Genomic DNA, 23,394 nt, shown 5'->3' on the forward strand with positions numbered 1-23,394 from the left:
ACCTTCCCACTGCTTTCCTTTTTCCATTCCCTTACCTCCCTCTGGGCCACCATTGGCATCTACATATTGATCTCTGCCCGTTCCTTATTGCAATAATCTCAGAAATTCCCAGCTTGGCACATCCTACTAGTCCAGCTGTCCCCTAATTATTACAGTATTCTAATCAAGCTTTATTTTTTGTTTTTCTTCTCCAGATCAAGAAGTTATCTTTAATCTCAAATCTCATGATGAAATTCACAATTTCTTTTAAATATTAATTTTTTTTATTCTCTGGGAGACTTTATACTACCAATTAAAATAATTTATTCATTATTTAATCCCTCTTAATTGTAGTTATTGCAAGGCCACTGCTTTTTTTAAAACATCCCATATTTTTGAAATGCGTAGATTTTATGGTTCTTTGGTTGAGGAAATACAAATTTGTCGTGAAAATGCATCCAGGGCTTTGGTTAATCTTAGTTATCATTTTTCTCTCTCCTTCCTTTTAAAACAAGCAAGCAAGCAAGCAAAAAGATTAAATGAAAAATGTTAGGGGGGGGGAGATAAGGGGGCACACTGGCTGGGGAATTCTGGGAGTTGAAATCCACACATCTTAAATTTGCCAAGTTTGAAAAACACTCCTCCAATATTTTGGATTCTACATTTCTAGCTTCCGATCATGTGAATTAATATCTAATATCATCTTTAGAGTCACTATTCCCTAAATACCGTAGGTTTAGATGACTGAACTACTTAGCTAACATTCGGGTATATTGTATAAAAATAGCCACAGAATTCACAGGGGTGGAAAAAGCATGGGTTAAATATGTTTTATAAAAGTTTATGGGCCTTTAAGTCCCCAGTGCTTACATGCCATATTCAGCAGATAATGTCTTTTCAAGTTTAATACTTACCTCCCTGTTATCTCTGTCAGCTTGAACCAGGATTCCCTTGAAACACGACTCAATGTAATGAACATAGTCATTGTACTGTAAAGACAAAAGGAGGGAAATTACATGCTGTAATTCTTTTTTTAAAGAACTCTGAAAGCATGAGCAGATTTTATACTGAATAAAGAAGATCCCTTTTAGCTACAAACTGCCATCCTCTCTTTGAGAGCAAGGAATATGTTCTAAAATGCAAGGTGCTACAGAACAATTTTCTTTGACTTTTGGGAAGCAAATCTAAGCATGGATATGTAGGATGTAAGTTAGTAATGTTCATTGATGTTTAAATAGTACATAGGGGAAAGAAAATGTAAATTAAGAAGCAAATAATCTTGGCTACATCTTCCTGTGTTTCTTTTCCTTAATCTGTTTCTCAGTTGAATTACTACATTTTCTAGTGTTTAGCTCTTTATTAGTCTTGCCAGTGCTTTTTTTGTAAGAAAAAAAGGTGCCGGAACTCACACACATCATACAACCCACCTTGCCTACCCTACAAGGTTCCATCCAAAAAAGGTGCCGGAACTCTGTTCTGGGCGTTCTATGAAAAAAAAAGCCCTGAGTCTTGCACTCTTCTGAATGCTGAATCAGGCAGCTTTGTTTGCTTCTGATAATGTTCTGGGTGCAGTTTCTTCCCTTAAATGGTAATAGTCAACACAAGAAGGGTAAAATCCATAAGGAAATAAGGGAGACCTATTTATCATAAATAAATAGGGACACGGTGGCTCAGTGGGTTAGGACGCTGAGCTTGTCGATCAGATGGTCGGCAGTTTGGCGGGTCGAATCCCGAGTGCCGCATAACAGAGTGAGCGCCTGTTACTTGTCCCAGCTTCTGCCAACCTAGCAGTTCGAAAGCATGTAAAAAATGCAAGTAGAAAAATAGGGACCACTACGGTGGGAAGGTAACAGCGCTCCGTGCGCTTTTGGCGTCTAGTCATGCCGGCCACATGACCACAGAGACATCCTCGGACAAGCGCTGGCTCTTCGGCTTTGAAACGGAGATGAGCACCGGCCCCTAGAGTTGGAAACGACTAGCACGCATGTGCGGGGGAACCTTTACCTTTACCTTTATTTATCATAACAGCTCTTTAGCAGTGAAACTCATGATTCAGAAAGGCTTTCTTTCACCGAAAGAGCTCAAGCAAAAGCTACATGGACACCTGTCTGGAATGCCTTCATTTGGGTTCCAGCACCCAAAGTTCTAAGGGTCTCCTTCCAATCTTGGAATGATCAGTCCAACCTTCCTTGCCTCAAAGATATATATTAAGAATTGCTCCCGAGGATTGTTGGTGAAGATCGAGGAGGAGGGCAAAGGATGCTGCCTGAATTAGTCTGTCACCATGTTATTTCTCTTATTTTGGAAACATATCCCATGGGGCTGTTCTGCTTTTATCACAGCAACATATTGCTGTTCTGTTTCTATACTGGAAAAATCAATACCTCTGATCAGGCATAGAAATGGAAACCAATCTGATAATAATAACGACCTGCTCTAGATTTATTGCTACAGTCAGAATCGTTTGTTTGGCTCCTCTATAGTAGAATAAGAGTATTCTTCATTCAGTTAGTTTTCTCAGTTAGTTTATGGATGCCCCAAATATAATGCCTGTCTCTTCAAAGACTGGTGAAGATTCGGGGGAAGAAGTTGCTTGAAGATTTTTTTGTTATTAGGGGGTGGGGGCAGAACTCAAGTCCCTGTGGAAGAAGATACTTTAAGAAAAGAGATTTCATACTTCCAAGTTGAGGAATTTTAAAGAAATTGGATGTCCATTTGTGCTTAAATTCTACAACTCTCTCTGTACTATCCCAAAGGCAAAATTATTTTGCCAGAGAACCTGGTGAGATGGCTGTATTAACTTCCTGACCAAAAAATAAATAAAAACCCCCACAGTTATGCTTGCAAACTTCAGTCTGAATTATCTGCAGCACTATATTCAGAACAGGCTGGTATAATGCTCACTAAGAGTGCCCTTCTGAATGGGCTGGATTATCTGGGATGGTCACTTCCATTATTTCAAGACAGTTGAGGTAATGGCCATGGTGGGAGGGATGATGGCAATTGTAATCCAGGACAAATAGTGGAGAAAACTGTTGAGAGAGTCCTGTTTTATAGTGCAACAGCTCAAGACAGCGTGCCACAGTCCCAAAGTATTGGCTTCTGCTGCCCAAAACTGCTGTAAACAAGAGCATGAAGGAAGCCCAGCACAGGGGCTAGATAGACAAAGATGGAAAGACTGCAGAGCAACAAAGAAATGAACAGAAGGCTCAGGAAAAAAAATCAAGAGAAACACACAGATGACAAACAGGTTACATACAACCTGTTGTACCTGCTGAGTTCTTTTATCTATTGACACAAGTGGTATCACCGTGCACCATTTTTAAAGTACAAGACAGTTCTTTACTTCAAGTGGCTTAAAATCTAACCTTCATGAAAGGAAACAGGAAAGCAGAGACAGGGTTTCACCAAATATGATTATGCATTTGCTTCAGCTGCGCAAGCTTCAGCTTAGTGACAGGCTAAATTATTGAGAGAGACCCAGAATTACTTTAGGTCTCCAAATCAGGCAGAGTGGAGGAATAAAGCATTGGTTAGTGAGGCAAGTGCTGAGACAGCACAGTGGGGCTACCCAGGGATATTTCCACATTTGCTCTGCTAAATATCTCTCTTTCGTACCTCCATGAATCCATCTTTTAAGGATAATATGCCACTGCCAGGGTTGCCCCTTTTTATGGGATGGGGGTGGGCAGAGGGTGATGTAAGGGCTCTCTTGCATTTTAATCTCATGAAATTACTCTTGAGAGTAAATATCCTGCCCAAGCCTGTTCAGACTCTTAATCTCATAGCAAAAGCTATTTTTAAAAACTGTTGGATGACCAAACCCAGATAAAATAATTCTATTTGAAACAAATACTGCAAGCTAAAGAGAGAATGTGGTTTCATCCCAGGATTCTTTATATATTTAGCCAGAATTTTTATTTACTTATTTATTTTGCAATAATATGTGAACCTAAGCAATCAGGAAAATCACTTCTATAAAATGTAAAGGTAATCCAAAAAGATGTCTGCTTTTCTTTTCTTTTTTAATAAAATAGAAGGATCCATCCATGTCCACAAGATGTAGTAAAAAAAAAAGTCAAGGCGGTAACATTCCTCCCATTTTATGTGTCAGATGTGTTGCAGCATATAAAAACAAATAGGTCGGCCATCAAGCACACTATTGTGGCCACCATCCTGGTTTTGACTATGTCCTGCAAACACACCTGAGTTACAGTCTTTTGGAATGAGTAGTTTATGCTTTGAATATATCACATCTGATAGACAAAGGGCTGATTGTCCAATCATTTGTAACCATTCAATGCATACAGGCTTTACGAAAAGTAGACCTAATTGTTTGGAGGAACAATAGAGATTACCAAGCAAAGTTTCTGAATAAATAAACTGAACATCTAATGAAGATGATAATGTTCTGTTTGGCTTATATCCCATCATTTTTCCAGGAACACCCAAAAACCATCTGGAAGTTGGAGTGAGATTGAATGACTGGTCCCAAGTCATCCAATGAATTTCCATAGCCGAGCATAGATTTGAGCCTTAGATTTCCCAGGTCACCATTTTAAACACATAATGCCCCACACTGACCTACCGGTTGTCATTCTAAAGTAAAAGAGAACTTCAAGGAAAGAGATACTTACGGCAATAATATTGACAAAATCATTTTCTCCTAGTGTGTCCAATATAGTGACAACAGTGTGTTTAGCAATGGTAAGACGCAAACCCTTCATGCTTCCACTGATGTCCATCACAATCACAATATCTTTGGGTGATGTAGCTGCCTGGATATACCTTAAGACAGGTGTAGGATAGGAAAAGGAAGTCAGAAATATAAAGGAAACATGTTAACGGAGACACAGTGGAGAATTTGGACCAATCACAGCACTCATGATCCTAGGCTGAAAGTTGCTCCTCCTGCCTACTCTTCTTTCTTATTAATGTAGATACAGTGAATCTTTGATTTAAGAGACTGATTGGGCAGGAGGAAATGCCCATTAAATTCCAGATATCCAAACATTGTTGCCAAAATAATATTTTTAATAAAACACAAAGGAAATTATTCAACATTTAACTGAAAAGTGATTATAATACTTACATATTTAAATATAAACATAATCAAGTCCAATTTGTTAGTCCCATCCATTACTTTTGAGAGCATAATCCCTAGATTAATAGCCCCAAACTTGGAAGATTTAATTCTGGTAGTTTAGATTGATTTATAGAAGGTGGGTTCTCTATGAAAAGCACCAGCAGCAGAATATTGGTATCCACAAAATCCACAACTATAGTGGGTTTTTCATATAGATAGTACTTGAGTTGCAACCATTTGTCTAGCCACTGTTTGAAGTTACAATGGCACTGAAAAAATTGAGTTACAACCAGTCCTTGTACTTACAACTGCCACAACATTCACATGGACATGTGATCAACATTTTGGTGCTTGGCTGAAACAAGGTTTTAACCAGAATGCAGTACCTAGGGTATCACTCAGATGGGAATGAAAAAATGGCAGGGGTAATTGTCTTAATGCTTTTTTTAAAAAAGAAAGCTATTGTATTGTACAAAACAATTTTATATGTTCCAGTACAAAAGATCTGAATAGAAGCTCATGGATGAACTGTGGAGACTGTGGTGCTCTCCAGTTGTTTGCTTAAAGGTAAAGGTAAAGGTAAAGGTTCCCCTGCACATGTGTGCTAGTCGTTTCCAACTCTAGGGGCCGGTGCTCATCTCCGTTTCAAAGCCGAAGAGCCAGCGTTTGTCCGAGGACGTCTCCGTGGTCATGTGTTGTTTGCTTGCAAACGTTTATTACCCAACTAGGTAACATCATCAATGTACTGCTGATATTGTGCACTGATGATGTTATCTAATTGGGTAATGAAATGTCTGCAAGCAAACAACCAAGCTCAGAGGGCATCAAGGACTCCACAGAACAAAGAAGGTCCACTAAAGCAAATACATGAACATTGGTTTCTTCCTTCTAAATCTCACCAGCCTCGATTTCTGCAGTCAAAGGAAAGGACTCCATTTTCATCTGGTATCCATTTTATTCCTGAAGAGACATCACAAGACATTTGCTAAAGATCTAGTACACAGATTTTACAATGTAAATATCAGGATTTCTCTGTTTTTTTTAGGTAGGCTACTTTTCAGAGATAGAATCTAATTAATGAACATTTTTTACTTCAGTGCAATTTTTAATCTTGCAATTACAGATAAAATCATAAAAGCCAATTTTAATTGTGATTTTACAGATGTTGACATTTTTGACCTTAATAATCTTATTATCAGAATTTTGTAATACAGGGTAGGTGTGTATTAGAAAAATAAACCCATCAAACTCAGTAAAATCATACCGATTCTTAGCTTCCTTTATTCAGGAAAAATGACTTTTGATTTACTCTACTTCTTAGGTAAAACCTAACATGTGGAAAAATGAAGACAGAACTAAGACCTGTCACCTGGATAAAGCCTGAAGAATCCTGTTGAGCTGCCAAAATACTGCCAAGTGAGAGTTGGGTCTCGTTCAAAGTTCTCCACAAAAACAGCATCTAAGGCTTCTGACATGTAAATACCATTCACAATGTCGGGGTCTAAGGGAAAAAGAATCAACTTTATTCAGTAAAAGAAGAACCACCTTTTGAAAAATGATTAGCATGATGGAATGATACTGAACTGTTTACAAATTAATTAACATCTATTCAAGCTTCTCCCTAAAGCAGCCATGTCAAAACCGCAACATCACATGATGTCGCACGATGTATCAGAACTTTTTCCCGATTGCCAGCAATGGGATGGGCACGGTTTCCTCGTGATGCATCTGGCCCATCGGCTGGCAGTTTGATACCCCTGCCCTAAAGCATCAACATGTAGCATATGGAAATATAAGAAGCTGCCTTATACTAACTATTGATCCATCTAACCAAGAGTTTTACTTTATTTCGGATAGTGAGCTATAGGCTCAAATTTGTTATTTGAAAGTGGGATGGAAAAGCTGTGTTGTATGTGTAATAACCTATATTAGGCTGGCACATCTATGACCAAGTTCAAAAATTTAAACAAGAAGGTGGGATTATAGTGGGCTTCCTAATCTAAATCATCACCCCTCAAGATAAAGTTTGCTAAGTTCTGCAAATGAAGTACCTCTGTTTCAAAGTATTAAAAGTACCCCTATTCTTTGAAAACTGTTAAAATAGGCACATTCTCTGCAAAACTGTCACACCAGATTTGGAAAGAATCTGGCTATTTTAATATTTCAGAAAGACATGGCTCATTCATGCTAACATGTTTCCCAAAGCATCACTTCAAATTTTTTGTACTTGTTCTAAGTCTAATTTTACATCCAAACAAACAGAAAATTGGCTGTCGATCTGCTTCCAAGTACAATTCAAGGTATATAGGTGATCACCTTTAAAGCCCTTCATGGCATGGGTCCAGGTTACTTGAGGGACCATCTCACCTCACTAGGATTGGCCAGTCCCACTCGTGCCGGCAGAGGAGGCCTGCTGTGGGCCCCGTAAGACTGATTATTCTGGCTGGCGGGGTCCAGGAGGAGGGCCTTCTCTGCTGTTGCTCCTGCCCTCTGGAACATTTCCCCCCCCATGTAAGGTTGGTCCCAAACCTTCCATCCTTTTGTAAGGGCCTAAAGACCTGGCTCTGCCAGTTAGCGTGGGGCCCCAATGGGGGAACAGCACAGGGGAGGTGGTTGATCAATTAACAACAGATTCCCCCCCATTCCACCTTGCCTTCCCCTTGTGTCCTTAGATTTTAAACTTTGGTTTTAATTTTTTTATGTTTTAATGTAGATATATTTTTATGGCTGTAAGCCACCCATACTTACCCTTTGGTAAGATGGGCGGCCAATAATTTTTATAAAGTAAATAATAAAATAAAATAATAGAATAAAATATATTTAAATTGGGACACTAAAATGACAGGCTTCCTAAGATTGCATTAGCCCTGACCCTACCAACCTTTCATAAAAATTTCCTGATAAAGGAGCCCTAATTCTCCAGAGCTACCAGACGTTTAGATAGCACCTAATATGTTATTGTTACTATTTATAAGATTTCTTGTTGTCAGCCATTATGGGTTTTTATGCTTTTGCAGTAATGGGGTGTTGGTGTTGGTGATAATATTGTTAATATGCTGTTAGCCACCTAGAGTCATATTTGCAAAATGGCACCCATATAAACTGAACAAAGAAACAAATATTGGAATGAGGAAAAGAATAGCTCATTCTCCATTTCTGTGCTTAATTAATAATAAAACTATTATTAACTATTTCTTAATGTCTAAATATTATCCCCCTTTCAGCTACAAAACATGCATTCTTCTCCTGAAGTTGCATCTTTAAAAATTCTGCATCCAATTCTAGCAACCAGCAATACTACATGGTATATACTTGCATGCATACAACATACACATGTATGATTGCAGTCCACTTCTTTATCTTTATTTATGACATGTGCATTGAGGCTCGGCTGTCACTTTCATGCGAATTTTACAATAAAACTATAGGAAAAAAAAGAAACAAACCTTTGTTGTAGACATTGGTTGGAAGCTGTATATTACTGCATGTTGTGTTCACTGGCAAATTATTGAAATGCTCATTTGGCTCCAGAATGAATTCATTCCCAAGTGACACATAATTACCCTTTTCATCCTTTTCGTTAATCAACACAGCATTGTAATAATCAAACTGGAAGTGAAGAAAAATACAAAAATGAATGAATACATAATTTTTAACAGCTAAAATTCATGCTGAACTTTACATTTTGATTTGAAATGAGTTCTTGGATTCTATTAAAATCAAGACTGCTTGGTGAAAATAATTTCATCTCCAAATGCAAGTGTTTGCATAGAGAAAGATCCCTTAATAGATCAGGCCACAAAGACTTGTGAAAGATTCAGTAAAAGAATGCTTCAATAGCAAGAATAAAAGGCAAGTATGAGGTTTCGGAGGGTGCCCAAATTTAGTTAGATTATTCAGATTAATTTTTTGGACAAAGAAAATAAAGCAAGGTTAACCATTCCAATACACATAGGGTTTTTCCTGACTTTCCTTCTTTTGGAAACAGTGGGAAACATGCAGGAGGTTATATGAGTCGTTTCCACTGAAACCATTGCAAGACTGCACTGCTATGATTGCCACCGTGGCTATTTTTCAACCAATCCTTCCTCCAGTTCACACATACATGCTTCTCTCCAGCCTGCCCTCACTATAGTCTTGCAACTAAGTTAAGCCAGGAATCAGGAGATCATGACTGAAGAACCCATGTTTCTCCATCCTAAACAGCCAGAGGTAAAGCAGAGATGCCGGGTATGAAGCCATATAAAGAAAGCTCACTTTGGCTTTTCCCCCATTGCTTCATGAGAAATGGACAGGTTGGCAGATGGAAGAGAGAAGACTTGGTAGCTTAAGCCAGAAAGCTCAGGAGGAAGTACTGTGGCAGGCCCTCATGAGCAGTAATTACAAAGAGTCCCTTGGAGCTGGGCTGCTAATACATTCAAATTAATAAATACAGTATTCTAATACATTCAAATTAATAAATACAGTATTCTAATACATTCAAATTAATAAATACAGTATTCGGGGGGGTAAAATTTTCTCTGCCTCCTATGTTGAGCCTGGTTTCTTTAAGTTAAAAAAAAGAAAAGAACAAGAGGTGGAAATGGCAAAAGTGCCTTAACATAGTTACTGGATTAATCCATTTTTAATGTACTGGATAGTACATTATGCATATTTTAATGTACTGCATTGTACAATGTGGCAGCATAAGCAGTTTGAGGTGCCTCCAAGGTAAGCTGCACTGGGTGCCAGTTGGCTTCCACATCCAATTCAAGGGATTGGTTATTACCTTCACCACAAGGGATCAGCTTACCTACCTAAGGAACCATCTTGTTCCTATTTTAGGGCAGGCAGCAAAGTTATGTTGTGGACCCATCCGTTAAAGAGTTATGATTGGTGGAGTCTCCTAAGAGAACCTTTTGTTTTTTAACTTTGCTTTTAAGTGTGGATTTATATAATTTTATATAATTTTATCATTTTATTTGTAAACTGCTCAAGAGTCACACAAGTGTGATGGACGGCGAAGATGTTTGATAAATAAACCAAATGGAATGCCTTCAAACAACTTGCTATTGTAGCATTACAATATTCTACATCTATTCTTAGTCAACACCAGTTGGCAGTAGTCAACTAACTAGGTTAAATGTGTTGTGTGTAACACCATCAAAGAGAATTCATTGTAGCCATCTAAAGCAAGAGAAACCTGAGATCCAGCTCACTGGGGCAAAAATCATTGAGTAAACTTTACAAATGAACAGAGATTTTAGCCTTATATGTTTACCTTGCATTTGAAGTGAATATTTGTGCTGAATAGTTTTAGACTTCTGTATTCAGGAATGAATCATATTCTAAAGGTGAGGAGATCCCATTATTTGAACTTTGTGCTCTTTTCTTCTTCACATTCGCTAAAAATGTTCCAATTTCATTTAGTTCAACATATTTCACTTTCAGTAACTAGATTTGTATTATGGCTAGAACCTGTATGTTTGCAAATCCCCTGTCAGATTAAACTTAGCACAGTCAAGCAAGAGTAGTATTGCCAAGATAAGCATGACCTATTCATGAATATATTTGCATAACATTGTGTCTACATAAAAAAGTCTATCACATTTATGGCATCCATTTGATGTTTTATGTTCTCTCCATACCACATAGAAACATCATTGGTTTGACTCAGAAAAATACCATAATGCTTTCATTCATACTTAACAGCCTCTACCACTGTGGTCAGTTTTAATAGCATTATTTTTAATTTTAGTACGATTTTTAAAACATCAGTGCTCTGCAGTGGTTATCACCACAGGCTGCAGCTACGGCTTTAGATAAGTTCATAGTCAAAGTCAGATTATACAGGGAAAAGAAATTAGTTTACATATACTTACTCAGTTCCTTAGCAATTCTAATTTTAGACATTGACTGATCACTTTAAATGGGCTGATACACATCACAGACAAGCTGTCAACTTTGTTCCCAAACATAAATCAATATCAGCCAAAGAATCAGAAGAATGCAACAGCTGGCCCTACCAAGGAAGTAAATTTAATATGGCAGAGAGCATAGATGTCTTTGAAAAGCCAGTGGCTAAGAGTGATGGACCTGTGACCCTCCAGATGTTGAGAGGCTACATCCTCCTGTATCACCAGCCTTAATGCTGGCCCCAACCAAAGTTGTCATGCTTTAATACAGGGGTCTTCAAACGTGGCCCTTTTATGACTTGTGGACTTCAATTCCCAGAATTCCTCAGCCAGAGTGCCTGGCTGAGGAATTCTGGGAATTGAAGTCCACAAGTCATAAAAGGGCCAAGTTTGAAGACCCCTACTTTAATATTTAGAGGACTACAGCTTCCCCACTTTGCCATAATTAGTTGGATACCTTTGTTGGACACAGGTTACCAGTTGTCCAGCAAGAGTTCTACATGAGACATAATTTGACTTTACAACAGATTATCTGAACTTAAATGATATCATATATCTTTTACCTGTAATGATGAGTTATATTCATGATAAACATCAGCATCTTCTGCAGCTTCAACTAACCGCTATAACAAAGAAAGAAAAAGGGAACTTAAGGGTCCATAAATGGAAGCAACAATAAAAGCAGCACATCTACATGTGTATATGTGTGTTTGCAAAATATTCAAGATGGCAACTACAACCATGCTGTCAAAGTCCCAAATCCTTTTTTACACACAATGCACACTAAAACAGGGCATGGTTCCAATTGTACTTTAATGGTTTCCATCTTTGATTTTGTTCTTTCCCCGCAGATGATCCTGGCCCAATCCATAAATCTACTGTTTGCTTATTAGGAAAATTAACCATCATCTTGCAGGGACCCATAAGGGTGGGATATTGGGGGTGGTTGGCATGGAAAGAATGCATACAATAAAAATGAAAATATCATTTTTTTCCAAATGTATTGTTTTCCTGGTCTTAACGTCATGTTGGATTGCCAGTAAAGGAGAGCATTGCTAAGCATCATGGCATGTATATGTGAAGTAGAGATAGGTAGCTAAAGCCATTCCACAGTTTGCTGAAATACAACTCCCAGCATTCCTTTGAACTTTGTTCCTTCTTTTTTTCTTTCATCTTAATTATTAGTTTATGTTAGATATTTTAGTTTTTTTAGTGGAAAAAAAATCTAATAGTTATCTAAAAAAAGATGCAAAGGATGCTAACATTCCTGTCTTGTGATGAAGGCATTTGTACCTATTGAAATTATAGCTTTAAGATCAAAATGAAAGACAGAATATACTACATTACATGGTTTGGGGGAAAATGAAATCTATGAATCACTGGAACATAGAAAGCTGCCTTATAGCCCGTCAAATGGACATTTCATTTAATGCAATATTATTTTTTTCTGACTGGCACTAAATGGGTAGGAGATTGGTGTGTGTTTGTGTGGGTGTGGGTGTGTTTGTTTGTTTGTATGTGTAGGTCCCTCTGTGTGCATTTATTATATGTATATATTACACACACATACACACACATATATATACTGTATGTGTAAATATATATACACAATGTGTATATACATATATGTTTTTATATTCTGTAACTCTGTGTGTGTGTGTATGTGTGTGTGTGTGAGAAAGAGAGAGAGAGAGGGAGGGAGGGAGGGAGAGGGATAACTGAATTTCTTACCAAATCTAAACCTACACTTTATGTAGTGGTACACTACGCTGTGTTTAGAAGCCATCGTGCATTCTTTTTTCCCCCACATTTCTTTATTTTTCTTACTTCCAAGTAGATAAAAGTTGGGAGCCAAGTAGTCCTTACCTCAACAGCTTCTACTTTTCTATGTAGCATTCTTGCCATTTCTTTAGAGAATAACTTTACCAGCTCCAAGCCATCTACATCTTTGATCTTTAGATTTGGTTCCACATCTTTATACTTCTATCAAACAAACAGAAGGACAAACAGCCGAGATTTTCAGTAACCACAATCTGGACTCTAGTGAACAATGGTTTTAAAAACGCTCATGCATCAAATAAAAATGTATTCATAAAAATCTTTTTCAGACTTCAGGATTTCAACTTCACCTCTTTTGGTTCCGAGAAAGCTTAGGAATTCATGGATGTCAGACCAACCATGGATTTGTCTGAGACCATCTGTTTTCATCAGTGGTCACCAGAGAGCAAAGGATGGCATTCCAGCTACTGTTTTATCCACCCACATATCCTCCCCCTTTGTTTTCAACTATTCCTTTCATTTCATATTTTCACGGTGAGAAGGGAGTCACCGTGCAGAAGGTCAGCAAAGCTGCTCCCCAGATCTACTGTGATCTACTGTGAAGGAGGATGACAAGTTGCAAAGTGCCCTAACTTTGGAAGGGAAACCTAAGAGCTGGGAGCCTGGGGGAGTTTGTAAATCACGCATGTCTGCCTCTGAGGAAATGTTGCAAAAGTATCTTCACAGCATTTTATTTAGAGCAGCAGCTGATGTGCAAGATAATCATTAGCTCAAGTTCTCCACAAATCACATGGCATAGCGGGGCAGAGTTATAAGCTCAGATAGCTGCAACACTGGTTTGCGGAAGAAGCCATAATTAAAAGGGGGGAAAAATAGTGAGATGAATAGTCGAGGATTCTGTGTGTCCAATGCCTGTTTTACTCTTCTTCAGAGAAAGCAGTGAAGGCTATGATGAGTAGCAAACACCTTAAGAAATAAAGAAGGGACGAAGAGGTGAGACAAAAATAGAAATGAGCCTTCTATCCAATAGGCTGGATAGAAGCTGATAGCACCATGCAGGTTTTGCAGGATTAAAGACAGTCGGTCTCTCCATCCGTGCTGGTGCTAATAAAGAGAAATAAGGAGCAAGTGAAGCTGATGACAAAGGTTAGCTGATTGACACTGCCAAGCAGCAAGGTTAATGAGTGATAATTTAGCACTGATAACAATATACGGAGAGCCAGTTTTGTCTAGTGGTAAGGCACCAAATTGGGTGACTGTGAGTTCTAGTCCAATTTTAGGCGTGACAGCCAGTTGGATAACTTTGGTCCAGGCACTCTTTCTCATCTCATTGGACTGTTGTTGTGAGGAAATGGGAACAGGAGGCATATGAGGTATGCTTGCCATCTTGAGTTACTTTTTAAAAAATAATAAATACAGAAAATAAATAAAAGGAAAATAAATAAAATAGGCAAAGGGCTGAACAGAGTAGCAAGTTTACAATTAATACCCAAGCTCTCCTGTTCCTCCCCCCCTCCTTAAAGTCTGTAGATATGTTGTGCCCACACAGCAGTTCAGCTTGCTAGTATTTCAAAGAGTTTAATCAGCAGAATGAGATAATCCCATCACAAAAATGCATGCTACGTGCCTGGCACTCCTGCTGTGTGCTTCTGTACAGAAATATAGATACAGATACGTACAGATATGTACATTTCAAAAACAAAGCACTATTAGCAATGATAAACCAGTGATAACTGAGGGCAGCAAGTTTCTCAACAGGTATATTGATGAATGATAGCTAACATTTTGTCCCTCATGAGCCGTACAGATGGTTTTAACTACAAAAAAGATGAATAAGACCTGCATAATTTGAGATGCATAATTTGAAGTATTCTTAATACAGTCTGTTCAGGATCAGGATGAAAGGAAATTGTTTCTTCTTGTTTGCAGAGAAATACATTTGTGCACACCTCTAATTAGCTAATGCTATGTAATCTCATAAAGGCACTTACTCCTCTCTTAATCAGAGTGCCTTCTTCAACCTTGAAAACACTTTCGTTGGTCAGAGAACTAATATGAACCAGATTCTAAAAATGGAAATCTCTTATCATAATACTATAACATTTAGCTAGATTAACATTTGAAACATGGACTTTTTCCAGACAGAGAGTTCCTAAGGCCTACGTCCAAAGGCATTGTAAGCTAAACTAGTCTGTCTTTTCCTTTTTAAAATGGTACAACTGGTGGAAAAGAAATAAGTGCTACATATACAGGAGAGAACCATCTGGACCCCTTCAATCCTCATTCAACCTCAGTGGACAACATTGCCGGATTCTACTGCTAAAAAGATGTCTATGTCTTGGAGCATAAGAGATTTTCCCTAGTCATTTTCTTTTCTTTGCGCATAGTTTTATATATTCTATTGGCAGTAACAGGTTTCACTTAAGCCATTACTCAAATTTGAAAGCTAGCAGACAGAGATTTAAGGACACAACTCTTTGATAGTTTAGTTCAGGGGTAGGCAACCTCGGCTCTTTTATGACTCGTGGACTTCAACTCCCAGAATTCCTGAACCAGTCATGCTGGCTCAGGAATTCTGGGAGTTGAAGTCCACGAGTCATAAAAGAGCCAAGGTTGCCTACCCCTGGTCTAGTTTTATTATAGATACTTAGACCAGGAAACCAAAGCCGTAAGCCAAATGACATACGAACCCAGTTCAAGTTTTAGTTCTCTTTTTCTTGCTTGTGCACCTCAATGGACTGCACATTTCTCAAGGATGGGGGCTATTGACATCTCTACAGTGTTATTTATTTATGAAATTTATTTGCTGCCCATCTTGTATCCAACCACTCTGAGCAGCTTATTGGTCTCAGATTCTCGGATTCTTTGCATTTAGCCTCAGTCCTTATAGCCCTGCCAGTTATCATGCTTCCTCTTGTTTATTTTTTTTCCAAAGATGAAATTTTTCAAGCACTACATGCAATCTTTTCTTATATAGGGATGTAACAATTTCTGTACCTTTGATCTCTGAGGTTGCTCTTTTCCATGTCTTTCATGCTATACTTTTCTATATGGTGGTCAGAATTATGTATAACGTTGCAAGAGTGCTTATATTGATTATTTTACCACCACCATCCTTCTTAATAATAATAATAATAATAAACCTTTATTGTCAAAGTACAACATGTGTACATTGAGATTAGCTGAGCCTCCCCCCGTGCTCTCTCCCCCCAACACACAGTGACAACAAACCCTCCATCCCACCACACTATGTGAAACAACTACACCACACACCGGCCTCCCAAGTCAATTCTGCATAAGATTATGTCCCATTCAAAAGCCTAACAGCCCACGGATAAAAGCTATTTTTCAGCCTGTTGGTACGGCTGGCTATATTCCTATATCTCCTACCCGATGGTAGGAGAGTAAAGAGATACCGTCCAGGGTGTGAGTCATCCCTGAGAATCTTCCTCACTCTTCCAAGGCAACGAGCCCTGGCGATGTCATCCAGTGGTGTCAGGGGACAGCCCACAATGTCTTGTGCTGTGCTCACTACCCTCTGTAATACTTTCCTATCCGTGGCTGTCAGACCAGCATACCAAACCACAATACCATACGAGAGGACGCTCTCTATAGTAGACCGGTAAAAGAGGGTCATTAGCTGTTGTTCTACCCTGTTCTTCCACAAGACCCTAAGAAAGTGAAGTCTTTGTTGGGCCTTTCTAGCCACCCGAGCTGAATGAATGAATCCCAACAGAAATATTCTGAATTCTGGGCTGATGTACACATGAGACGGTACTACCAGCTTAGACTTCATTTGAGTACAAAGTTAGGATCCTTGCTAATATTTCTACTCTTCTGGTACAGAACCCCAACTTGAGGATATGTTACACTGTATAGTTATATGAGATCAGCAGTCCCTAAAATTATTCAAGAAACTGTTAATTACTAGTTGAAAAAAATGTGATTAAAGTTACCCTTCAGCAAAAGATTTATTAAAATTAAATGAACTTCATCTGGAAATGTTTGGTTGGAAGATGTTTTCCTGTAGGGAACCTGTTTTTCTTAACTTTAGTTTCATTAATCATGTTCTTATCATTAATCTATGCTCTCTGTTTCATATATGAGTGGAATAGAGACCACTTAAATAAATCAAATACATTGGTCTGCCACCATACTGTTTTGGACCCAAGACACATCTTAGTAACCCTCCAGTTAGTTACATGAAATGGGTAAAAGTCAATTGCTTTAAAATGGGAAAAAATATATGCTGGGCTCTCTGAGAAAACACATATGCTGGTACTGCAGCAAATGTCTTACTGGATAGGATTTTCATTTGTTGTTGTGATGTGATGACCATTGGGTACCGAGAAATGTGCAAAGATGATGTAGTGTTATATATTACTTCCCCTAGGCTACCTAAGTGGGGTGCTTCAAACTCATTATGAAATTTGGTAGCAAAGAAAGGGAGTGATTAGCTTAGAAAGAGAAGTTTGATGGGAACCATATTTCCAGTTGAAGTCACTTTCACTTTCAGGGTGAAGGAGACAAAGAATTTGAAAGGATTTCCTCAATCAATTTTTCAGTCAATGCTCAGGCAGCATTGACTCCTACACTGTCAAATTCAAGATAGTTTTCTGCTGTTGTCTATTGAACAGATTGTGTCAGAATGATTAATGGGCAGTGGTGGGATTCAAACATGTGAACAACTGGTTCTCTGTGTGGATTCTGCTTCCGGAAGTCCATTCTGGACCTGGGCAACAAAAAAATAGCCACCGGTTCTGCCGAAGTGGTGCGAACCGGCTGAATCCCACCACTGGATATGGGTAGTTCTTGACTTACAACAGTTTGTTTGGTAATGATTTGAAGTTACAGCAGAGCTGAAAAAAATGACTTGTGGCCATTTTTCACACATACGACCATTGTGACATCCCCATGGCCACATGATCAAAATTCAGGCACTTGGCTACTGATTCCTATTTATGACAGTTGGAGTGTGCCAGGGTCACGTGATCACCTTTTGTGACCTTCTGACAAGCAAAGCCAATGGGGAAGCCAGATTGACTTAACAAGCACATTACTAATTTAACAACTGCAGTGATTCACTTAACAACTGTGACAAAATAACCCCTCACTTAGTAAATGTCTCACTTAGCAACAGAAATTTCAGGCTCATAGTTGTAAGTCAAGGACTACCTGTATAAAGAAACGGCTAATGATTTGTATTAATAATAAAGTGCTGCTTGTTGAAAAGCCTTGTTCTTCCTTCACGGGAAGAAGGGGCATGTTTGAGGAAATGGATCTTATTACCTAAAACATCCCATCTACAAAGGATAGAGCTAAGTCAGGGGTAGGCAACCTTGGCTCTTTTATGACTCATGAGCATTGCTGGCTCAGGAATTCTGGGAGTTGAAGTCCATGAGTCATAAAAGAGCCGAGGTTGCCTACCCCTGAGCTACGTTGACATGAATTTGAAGAAGAATGCTTGGGAATGCATCCATTCAGCATTGCAAGTAGATATGCTTTGGAACAAGGCAAAAGATTTTCACATATTCCAAAGAAGAAGAGTAAGCATTGTTTCCCCTTCCTTCTGCCTGGTTATATTGTGTTAAACAGGTAGTCCTCAACTTACGACCACAATGGAGCCCAAAATTTCCATTGCTGAGCAAGATAGTTGCTAAGTGAGTTTTTTATTTATTTTTTTTAATTCCATTTATATCCCGCCCTTCTCCGAAGACTCAGGGCGGCTTTACAAGCTTAGCAGTAGCCTTCATTCTATGTATATGCCTGCTTATTAGGGCTTTCACAAACCCCCCAAGCGGCATTATTACAAAGTCAGCTTAATTGCCCCCAACAATCTGGGTCCTCGTTTTACCTACCTCAGAAGGATGGAAGGCTGAGTCAACCTTGAGCCTGGTGGGATGCGAACCTGCACTAATTGCAGGCAGCTGGTGTTACTTAAGGAGGCATTAGCCCACTGCTCCACCAAGGCTCACCAAGTTTTGCCATAGTTGTTGAGCGAATCATTGCAATTGTTAAGTGAACCATGCTGGCGTTAATCAAATCTGGCTTTTCCCATTGACTTTGCATGTCAGAAGACTGCGAGGAAGGTTACAAATAATGATCACATGAACCCTGGACAGTGCAATTGTCACAAATACATGTCAGTTGTCAAGTACCCAAATTTTGATCATGTGATCATGGTGATAACCACTTATAAAAGCTTTCTTGGGTAGGTCTAGGAATCCAGAACATCCAAGGGAATCTCGTATGTCTGTCTCTGTCTCTGTCTCTGTCTCTGTCTCTCTCTGTCTGTCTGTCTGTCTCTCTGTGTGTGTGTATTCAACCACAATCCCATCCAAGAACATTTAGAAACTTAAATTAAGATTTTCATAAGAACCTTGTGCAAGACTGGAGAACAAAATGACTGGACATGTCACTTTTTTCAGTGCCATTGCAAATTTGAATAGTCACTAAATGAATGGTTGTAAGTTGAGGAGTACTTGCAGTTTCTTCATATTAACTATGTAGTAATGTATCTGGCTAGCATATAAAACAGGCAAGAAAATGTTCCCTTTTTAAACAAAATAATCCCGTGGCTGGTTTTTAAGAAGTTTTAAAGTTTTAAGAGGAAATGACAGGCACAGACAGACACAAAGCCTGCAGAAACATGTTTCTATGATATTTTAGAACAATTTCCATTCCCCAAAACATCTTTTTAACAAAGCTTGTTAGTAAGGTTGCTACCAATAAATCTACTATTAACATAAAAAAGGGAGTCCCTCTGCTAGTTGTTGCTGACTCTAAGGGGCAGTGCTCATCTCCTTTTCAAGACATTGAGCCAGCACTGTCCAAAGACATTTCTGCGGTCATGTGGCTAGCATGGCATCAGGAAGTGCTGTTAACTTCCCACCAAAGTGGTACCTATTTATCTACTTGCATTTGCACGCTTTTGAACTGCAAAGTTAGGAGCTACAGTGAGGATGGGAGCTCACCCCATCATGTGGCACTTGGGGCCTTGAACCTGGACTGCTAGCTTTCTAACTATTAACAAAGCGAAATGGTAAATATAAAACAATGTTAAAAATGTAGAGAATGCAAAGAAGGAATGTAAAAGTTTCTAGAGCATCCATTACACAGATTAAGCATTATGTTTTGCATTCTAGTCCTTGTTAATTAATGCTGCACTTCCAAAAATTAATTATTTTTATGTGACAACAGTGTGAAACGACATTGGATGCTTTGGATATTAATTTTCTGGCTGAGTATAAATTGAGTTTTGATCCACTTGTTATTCTCAGCCTTCCTAAAGGCTATTGGCCATAAAAATAGATTGATTCCATTACACTCTGTAGTTGCAGTTAAAAAAACCTTTCCTAAGAAATAAAAAATAATCATTGTTATTTCAGCCATTCCATTCCACTACTACATGCTAATATACAAAACTAAGCAATTTTTGCAAAAAAAGTTAATATTTCAGTTTTAAAAAGAGATGTATGATGAAATAGGATTTCTTCCTGTAGAGTATAATAATTAACTGATTTCATTTTAATGAAAAATGTTGTTGCTAGTAGAAGATTGTAATACCACATGGTAAGGCTTGGGTTAAAAAAATGATTTAAAACTCAGGCTGTCAGGGTTACATTAATTTCTTCTTTGCTGAAGAAATATCTCTGTCTGAACCATGTGACAAAAAAGCCCACAGAAACACATACACACACACACACACACACACACACACACACACGACTAAAGGCCAGGATAATGATTCATAGCAGCAGATAACCAACATGATCACATTTTAATTTTTCCAGAACATAAATCAAAGACTATATATACTAAATATATACAGCCCTCAAGTCAACAGATGTTGTCAATACTTGATTAATGTGAACAAGAATCTTACATCAAATATAGACACTGTATGTATTTTTTTACATGAATTGTCTGAGCACCACATTACCAAAAAAATGTTGAGACTTTGGTAAAAGTGCAGAGAAGAGCAACTAATATGATTAAAGGCCTGGAGACTAAAACATATGAAGAACAGTTGCAGGAACTGGGTATGGCTAGTCTAGAACAGGGCCTTTCAACCTATTCAGAGATTGTACCACTTTTAGCATATGGCAATATTCAAGTACCAGGTGGGCTCGACGCCACTCACTGGGCACAGCTGACTTGAGACAGCTGGATCAGAATGGAACAAGTCACATCGACTAACTTGACGTGGGGACAATTTGGTGCCCCACAAACTCTTTGCCTCCCCAAACTGTTAGCAGCCAAACGCATGTGTGTGCACACAAACACCGCATTCCAGGTTTGGGGACTTTTATCCACAGAGGAAGAAGAGGGCCTTCTCCCCAAGCCCAGGCATGATTGGCAATTTGCTGCTGGCATGGCAGCGGGCGAGAACGCTGGGTGAGCCGTGCTTTGCAGGATGAAGCGGGTGGACCTATGCTGGCAGCCCTGTCGGGATCAGGAAGGCTCCGAAGGAGGTAGCTGGTGGGGGGGGGGAAAGGCTTTCCAGCAGGTACTGCTGCCCCTCCACTTTCCAACCCCGAAATTTCAGAGTAAAGTTGGGCAGCCTTTGAGCGCCCCTGACAAGCAGCAAATCTGCTGTAGCCTCGGCTGCTGCTGCCCCCTTTGGCAGAGCAAAGCTGGAGCACTCGGCCTTTAGTCGGGGCTGCTGGCATGGTGGGAGGCGGGAGTGCTGGGTGAGCGCTGCTTTGCAGGACGAAGCAGACGGAAGTTCTGGCAAATCTCACCCTAGCTATGGTGAGGAGCAGCGACTGCGTTGTAAGCCATCATAAGCGTATCACCTGCCAGGTGCCGAGGTACCACCAGTGATACATGTACCACCAGTTGAAAAGCCCTGGTCTAGAAGACCTCCAAGGTCCCTCCCAGCTCTATACTGATTGATTATTGACTCATGGACTAAAATTCAGGCCAATTATCCCTGATCTTTCTAGAATTCCTGAGATGAAAGGGCAATAAAAGTGATAACCGCTTTCCTAGGTAGGTCTGGGAGCCAAGAACACCCAAGTGAATCTCATACATTTGTGTGTATGTCTGCATGTGTGTATATATATTCAATCGTAATCCCTTCCAAGAACATTTAGAAACTTAAACTAGGATTTTCATAAGAACATTGTGAAATACCAAGGAGAAAAAAAAATCTCATGGAAAAACATTGAAATAAAAACAGAGAAAATTGTATATCACACCAATCCATATTTATACTTCAGAGGTTATAAAAACCAACAGAGCACCTTTACATCTCCTGACAAAATTAATCTTTATATATTCAGCCACAGACTTCATATCTCATACCTTTGGCTTTAATCCAAAATTCATTTGCTAAACAAACAATCTTTTGAACTGTCCACTATTTTGAATTTATTTAGATTTATTTACTGGAAGTATGGAAATAATAAACTCCTTCCACATCAGATGCTCTGCTGGTAATGCCAATATTCTGTGTCTATTGATGAATATGGATTTCAGAAACAACCCTAAGGATTCTGAAGACTGGATAAACATCCTGATAGTTCCATAATGGGTTTTCTTAAGAGAGAAAGAAAACATTTAGATTATATTCTATGATTTGGTAGTATTTACAAAAATATGCAGCATATGTTACCTACCTTCTGTAATAAGAGGGAACCAGAATATTTTGTGACAATATAATACAAATCTTCACCAAAGGAGTCAGCCCAGGACTTCACTCTATGCAAAGGGGGAAAAACGCAATATAGTCATTAGTTATTTCCATGTCTCTAGGAGTATTCGTGGGGTCATGATGGCAGCTACAACCATGCAATCAAAGCCCTGCTGCATGTAAAAATGGGATGGGGGTTCTATTTTAAGGTTGTAGCCATCCTCTTGACCTCTTTGATACCCCTGCAGATACTTCTGGATGTCATTCAGCCAATTAAGTAGGCATGAGCAATATGGACATTCCAAAATTGTAAGTTGTCAGCGCCAGATGTTGAGACAAGCAATTTGGGAATGCTTCCTGATTGGATGTCTCATTGTCCCTCTGCCTACTTACTTGCCTCTGAGCCCAGTCTATAGATGGTGGCATTGTACAGGAGGAAAAGAGAAGTAAGTGGAGCCTGCCATTCCTTCTCTTCTCTCTTATCCCTACTGAGCGGGACCATCAGGTGTTCTTCTGTTCAACAGTGGGGCAGCAATAGGCCTTAATAGGGCTGAGCCAGATTGTATTGCACGTAGTTTCTGCAAGATAGCAACTGAGGAGGACAAGAAGTTGTCTGAGTATTTCAGTCACCATCCATCAATAAAGCTTTGCTACAATATAGTTGCAAACATTTATGAGAGTCCTAAATTGGTCCGTTTAATTAAGTTAGCATGGTTGCTATTATGTATGTGTTCTTCACCCGAGGGATAATAATTAGCTGGTACAATCTGGTTTGTGAGAGCTGATTAAAATTATTATAAACATTTCAGCTAAACTCTTGCACATGTTTTAGCTTCTCCAGGTAGGACAGTAATGAAAGTCCAGATTAAACTGTTTGCACATGATTTACTATGTGTGGGGTGAATTAATATCTTAGCTCTAATTGTACTGGGTATTCTGAGGCTTGAGCACCTAATGAAGAATATATCTTCTATCAATCCATGTTAGTAGAACTTGGTGTGTACAACTGTGGTTTTATG

The 23,394-nt window shown here is 38.9% G+C and overlaps 1 protein-coding gene across 1 annotated transcript in view; it reads right to left on the minus strand.

The window, feature by feature from the left end:
* Positions 1-23,394, minus strand: part of CACNA2D4 (calcium voltage-gated channel auxiliary subunit alpha2delta 4) — a gene marked incomplete at both ends in the record, with an annotated part of 176,901 nt that overhangs the window by 145,975 nt on the left and 7,532 nt on the right. The window contains 8 exons of the mRNA XM_081330661.1: positions 894-968; positions 4,617-4,767; positions 5,965-6,025; positions 6,435-6,566; positions 8,512-8,674; positions 11,523-11,582; positions 12,826-12,942; positions 22,362-22,443. Of these exons, the coding sequence (XP_081186787.1) occupies positions 894-968; positions 4,617-4,767; positions 5,965-6,025; positions 6,435-6,566; positions 8,512-8,674; positions 11,523-11,582; positions 12,826-12,942; positions 22,362-22,443 (841 nt within the window). The remainder of the gene's footprint in view (positions 1-893; positions 969-4,616; positions 4,768-5,964; positions 6,026-6,434; positions 6,567-8,511; positions 8,675-11,522; positions 11,583-12,825; positions 12,943-22,361; positions 22,444-23,394) is intronic.

This window comes from Vipera berus (assembly GCF_964194415.1).
Source record: "Vipera berus genome assembly, chromosome: 6".
Classification (NCBI taxonomy): domain Eukaryota; kingdom Metazoa; phylum Chordata; class Lepidosauria; order Squamata; family Viperidae; genus Vipera; species Vipera berus.